At 44.2% G+C, this 6,000-nt stretch overlaps 1 protein-coding gene across 1 annotated transcript in view; it reads right to left on the bottom strand.

Moving 5' to 3' along the window:
- Positions 1–1,744: 1,744 nt before the first annotated feature.
- ABCC2 (ATP binding cassette subfamily C member 2) overlaps positions 1,745–6,000 on the bottom strand; it is a 78,012-nt gene continuing 73,756 nt past the window's right edge. Inside the window, exons 31-32 of the mRNA XM_044665759.1 lie at positions 2,760–2,954; positions 1,745–2,371 (exon numbers count right to left, since the gene is read on the bottom strand). Of these exons, the coding sequence (XP_044521694.1) occupies positions 2,245–2,371; positions 2,760–2,954 (322 nt within the window). The 3' untranslated portion in view covers positions 1,745–2,244. The remainder of the gene's footprint in view (positions 2,372–2,759; positions 2,955–6,000) is intronic.

The raw sequence follows: 6,000 nt of genomic DNA, 5'->3' as shown, positions 1-6,000 counted from the left end.
CAGAATCTAAGTTGAAGCCACGATTCAAGCCGAAGTCTCCTGTGAAGTTCCCTTGAAGACTCTCTCAGCCCTTTTCACTCTCCCGACAAAGTCAGATTCACACCACAGTCTCCAGTGAAGTTCCCAGGAGACACTCTCCATAAGACTCAACTTCACTAGACTGCCCCAACCCAAGGATTTCATGACGAAAAAGGCTAAGGAGTTATGGACTGACCTGTTTTATTTTTATACAGTTTTCAGGAATTTTTCATAAGGCAGCCTCTGCCTCTGAAGTTAACAGATATGTGTGTGTGTGTGTGTGTGTGTGTGGAGAGAGAGACAGAGAGAGACAGAGAGAAGTCATCAATCTGATGCAGCACTTGACAAGACTCCACCAAAAAGCAGCAGATGCTAAGCAGAGGTCCCAGAGTGGTTTGGGGATGGGGAGAGGCAGGTCCCCAAGGTGCTGCCTGAAGGCTTCAAGGTGGCTTCAGATACCACAACTCCATCCTTCCATTGGTTCTGAATATTGGAGGGACCACTGCCAAGAAGGAGGAAGGTGTCTGTGTCTCATGATAAAATTTACAAAGTGCCAGAAGGAGAATAAATGGTGTTTTCAAGGGCCTCGCTCTCAGGGTCCCCTAGCTTGTGCCAAAAGGCAGGCCTCAAAGCCTGGACTCCCAACTCTTAAGATGAAGGCTTCCCTGAATCCCACTTCCCAGTGGTTGTGAGGAAGGTGCTTTTGGCCCTCTGTTGGCTTCCTCTGAGGGGAGGGGAAGGGACAGGGGACACAAGGAAGAATCAGATGAGGAAAGGAAAACAGGCAGCTAAGAAAATGACTGGCAGAAATGACAGGAACAGAGATCTTTCTTGGGTTCGTCAGCTCAAGACAAGTTGGGGTGGTATGTAGGAAGGAAGGAATATTGAGATAGAACACTTAGCAAAAGAGTAAGAAAAGTGGCTTGAAAAATAATTACATAAACCTTTTATACAGTGAAGCAGCTTTTTGAGGTTCATCACTCCTTAATCCCCTAAATCCTACAGTGACAGTAAGCAGCATATCATACTTACTCTTAGGAAACTGAGAGAGGCAGCAACAGTGGTAGGCCTTCAGTGGCTATATCTGATTTTGGAGGGGGGGGGGAGGTAGGAGGAGATTAACCCTTACTTTCTGTCCTAGCAACAGCTCTTAAAGATAGAAAAGCAACAAGGGCCAGGCAGTCAGGACCAAGTGACTTGTCCAGGGTCACACAGCTATTGAGTGTCTGAGGCCAGAATCTTCCGTTTCTAGGCCTAGCATTCTATCCAGTGTTAACTAGCTGCCTCAAGAGTTAGGGCTTTACCCAGTCTGCATCAGTACATTGGAAGTGGGGTGAGGGTGGCTCATTTTTCTGTGCCTCCCAGCTTTGCTTCCTCCTCACCTTGCTGGGGATCAGGCAGCATACATGGAAGCAAAATGTCACATCCAGCTCGGGCAGCCCACAGGTATGAGGACAGAGACCAAAGACATGTCCCTGATGGCTGACACTTCCACAGTTTTGCAGGTGACCAAGACTTGATTGCATGTGATGGGCATGATTGGTGCACCACTTGCACTGGATTTGACTGTAGCTTTCCTTGGCACCCATTTTTTCCCTCTTCTTGGTCTTGGCTCTTTAACTTGCCATAACCCCAGGCATAGGGAGGTAGAAGCATCAGCCTTTTTTAAAAAATATGTTTTTATTTACTTCATTAAATATTTCCCAATTACATGTAAAATTTTTTAACATTTAAAAAGCATTTGGAGTTCCAAATTCTCCCCCTCCTCATCCCTCCCTGTGAAGTCATTTGCCATTTTTAAAGGCACTAAATCAGGACAGAGGAGCATCCTGCACTAAAAGGCAACAAATGGGTTCTCAAAATTTTTAACATTTGTAAAACAGGGAGGCCGACACCTCCATAAATCAAGAGACATTCATTAAGTACCTACAGCTTGCTAGGCACTGTGGTCAAAAAAGAAACAAATATTGTCTTTGAGGTGTTACTCAGTGTTCTTCTACAGCAGGTATCACCAAAGGTATCAATCATCCTTCACTTCTGATCCCTTCTGTATGTTCTAGAAGTTTTAAGATGGTCTTAAAACCAACATAAAAGGTCCAGGGCCAAATATATGGATTCCACTGCTTCAGCCCCATGGGATGACCAACAGACAGACTTGGCGAAGATCCAGATGGTCCAGCTTAGAAGCCAGTGTCCTTTGTACAGCTTTGTGCCACTTGCATGAGGCTAAAGTGCTGTGTTCAAATTTTCAATGCCAGCATCCTTGGCCATGAAGTAAAAGGGACCAGTCCTCTGGAGTAGTTTTTCAGGACTGTCATACTCTATAATCTTCCCTCTATCCAATACCATAACCCTGTAATCAAGACCAAAAGGAAGGGTTGGATCTCAGGAATTAGAAAAGTAAGTTTAAATTCTTAAAATCTCTAAGAATATCACAATCCCTTCTACCCAGGATGATAAACCCATCTTCTAAAACCATCCTTCCCTCAGTTTCTAGATTGTTCTTTGGGCTAGTCCTAGCAATTTCCTTAGGATGATAATTTCTCCCATTTGCAACTGATAAGTGATAGTTGGTGTCCATCTTTGTATTTTTTTAAGGCCTAATGAATTCCCTCCTCCTTCTTCTCCCCTCCCCATCTTTGTAGTTTTTCTAACAGACACTCATCTAGTTCCTATTCCCTCTTAAACAGATCCCCGCCCCCATCTCATCTCATCCTCTCTGTCTAATACCCAGAACTCACTTGTCACTATCCATGATAGTGTGGAGGCGATGGGCAATGGTGATGACTGTACAGTTGGAGAACTCCTTCCGGATTGTGCCCTGAATTAGGTTATCTGTTTCAAGATCCACAGCAGCGGTGGCCTCATCCATGATGAGAATCTTTGATTTCCGAAGCAGAGCACGAGCCAGGCACAGAAGTTGTCTCTGCCCTATGCTGTCAATGGGAAAAGAAACCGGGGGAACACTCAGGCCAGTAGTACTATGATTGTGGATGCTTGGTGGAGCCCAGCATTCTTGGTCCAACTCAGATCTCCAAATGGACAGACCCCAAATCCCAGCTAGATTCTAATTAGTGCTGATAATATAGTCCACTCAAAGTGACTAGACCACACATATCTGTGTGAATTACTATTCAGAATTATAATTCTGTAAATAGGGTCCCTGGTTCCAGCCCAATGGAAATAAGTGAGAATTTGAATAATGCCACTACTTCAGAGGATTCATTATTTGCACCAATCAAGACCTACCTGTCCTACTGCCCCCAGAAGCAGCTATGCAAATAACATCTAGGAAGAATGATGGACATTTGGTTCTAGCAATATTATGGTGAGATTCTATTACAACAAAAAGCATTAGCCTATTGTGGTACAGTCTTTGACTGGTATCATTCATAGAGGGGGGATACCATTACCCAAAATGTTTCAAGATTTCCAAATAATGCCATTAGCAAATTCATTTTAAAGCCCTGCCTTGGCCAGAGATGAACATGTTTGATGAGTCTGATTTCCTGATTCAAATAGGCTTGTGAAGTACAAAGAAGCTTTCATTGATGAAGCACCTTGTTTATACAAGGCAGAAATGCCTGCTTAAACATTTGTAGGAAGAGGAGCAAAGCACTTGAGGAACATGTTCATTGCTCTCCCCTGTTGGTAACAGGGGATATTAAATTAGAGGTTAATAGATTAGAATTCTACATTGCCATGCCAAAGAAAAACCTTTCAGGACAAGAGTCATGGAAGATAGCCTAGCTTATCTCCTTGGCCACCACAGGGAAACAGCAACTACATCGAAGGAGGCTGAAGCTGTCTTATGGTCAATGGTCTACAGTCTACTGGATGATCCAAGAAAATGTGTAAGGGAGGCGCTAAGGGAGCACATAGGAGGTCATTTACTATTTGAGCCAATGAAGTTCCAAGCATTTCTCCTTAGCCAGATCTCAAATCAGGCCAAAAGAACAAGCCTTGGTGGCTTTTTAGTGTCCCTTAGGAAGTACAAGAATAATAGGATTGCTTGAATTCCTACAAAAGCCAGAACAAGATTCTCTGAACTGTTTGCAAAGACTCAGGGGACCTGGTTCAGATGGAGAGCTAAATGGAATAGAAACCATCATCCCAGATACCAAACCTCGAAGTACTATATACATGTTAACTATGAAGTTGATCCGAGGGTTTAAAATTAAAAACTAAAATCTTCCCCAAAATTAGGGTAAGAAGCCATTGAATCTTTTTTTATCTAGAAGCACAGTACTTAATAGGGAGAAATCACCCTTATCTGATTCTTGACAATGAGTCCTGACATGGAGCAGAGATACTCTGGGTTCCAGGTTTGGCACAATGCTACTGCACAGTCAGGGACTTCAGCTGTTTGCCAAAGGGAGCTCTACTGCTCTTGGACTTCCTCAGTGGAAAGGTTGACCAAGACAGGGAATGTGGTTAAAAACCAGGAATTGTTAGCAATCTGGCATGGTGAAGGGCTGGCTAAACTGGATCTCAGTCCTGTCTCTCATTAGCAGTGTGATTAAGGGTGAGGCACTGAAACTCTCTAGCTGTGGCTTCCTCATTGATGGTGACAATCATAACTCATTCAGTATTCCAAAGAGCTGGTTTTACCTAACCATCACCACAATCCTGCAAGGCTGCTGCTTTGATGATTTCCCCTTTACAAATGAAGAAACAGATGAACTTAAGATCCATTCTATGACTTGCCCGGGATTCCACAAACTAGGCATTTTGACTTGCTGAAGCAAGCCGTCTATCCCCTGGGACACACCTGGCAACCTCTAATCATCCTCCTTCTTTAAGGAGCTATAGAAATGTTAGGGTTATCTAGAAAAGGCCCCTTCAATTTATCCTTCCTGAGAAAAGTAATGGGTAATTCCCCAACTGGGCAAGTAGAGAGGCTGGGACAGTGCCCCATAGAACGTGGCAATGTATATCAAAAACCTTGTTCTGAAGCCTGATTCTCCTCTTTCAGGTCAAAGTCTGAGGGTGGGCAAGGGGAAGGAGGGAGTCACAAAAGTCATCTAAATCCCCAAAGCCCCAGCTCCAGTGAGAAGCCAAGCCTAGATTCCCATGGGGAGGGCCCCAGGAATGTGATGGAAGCTCAGATGTCTCAGGAGAACTCAGGGTTGCAAGAAAACAGAATCCTCCCGGATGAAAATGACTCCAAATAATGAAGCACATATTCGTTTCAAATATAACCAGGTGTGGGAAAACGAAGCTGCCCTAATCTCTAAAAGTATAAAGATGATGCCAGACAAGAGCAGACTTTTCTCCAGTGTTTGAGGCCAAGTCTAAGGATTTCAGAGGCATTTTCTCTGTCCCTGGGGTAGGAGGAACACTTGAATAGACCACATTGAAATGATCTTTTGCAAAATTACCCCATCCCTTAATGTTATACATGTGCTTGGAAGAAATGGGCTCAGTGTTATTTTTAAACAGAAGGTAAGGAGGAGCTAAACTCTGCTGACACAAAGAAACATCAAGAGTTGGCATTTGAACCAGGCAGCCAAAATGTCAACATATCCTTCCTGGCTGCCATTTTGTCTTTGGTCTTGAGGAAAGCATTTCAGGACCTTTGAGGGTGACTTTCCACCAGGTGACCCATGGAAAGTGACCACTGCTGAGAGAAGGGTGCAGGCCACTGTGGAGCAATGCTCCTATTTCTCCTCCTCCTCTTCCTCTTCCTTCTCCTCACCTAGGCTCCTACTAGATGCCATACCTGTGGCCCCATCTGAAACCACACCAACCTCAATCATGGCATCTTATGGCCCCAGCAAGGGATCCTGCCAGAATCGAGGGCAAATGAGTGAAATCCTGCTCTTCTGCCATTGAGTGGACAATGTACTGGCAGAAATGGATCTCAATATCTACCCTGGTCACTGATCATTTGAATCCATGAAGTCTCAGAGGACTCAGCTACTTTCTGGGGATAGCCCAAGGGAGACACAATGCCCAGAAGTTTTCAGTTCTGCAATAAGC

Source organism: Gracilinanus agilis, chromosome 2 (assembly GCF_016433145.1).
Source record: "Gracilinanus agilis isolate LMUSP501 chromosome 2, AgileGrace, whole genome shotgun sequence".
In the NCBI taxonomy this organism is placed as follows: Eukaryota; Metazoa; Chordata; class Mammalia; order Didelphimorphia; family Didelphidae; genus Gracilinanus; species Gracilinanus agilis.
The sequence above is the reverse complement of the archived record's forward strand: the minus strand, read 5'-3'. Positions and strand labels throughout refer to the sequence as shown.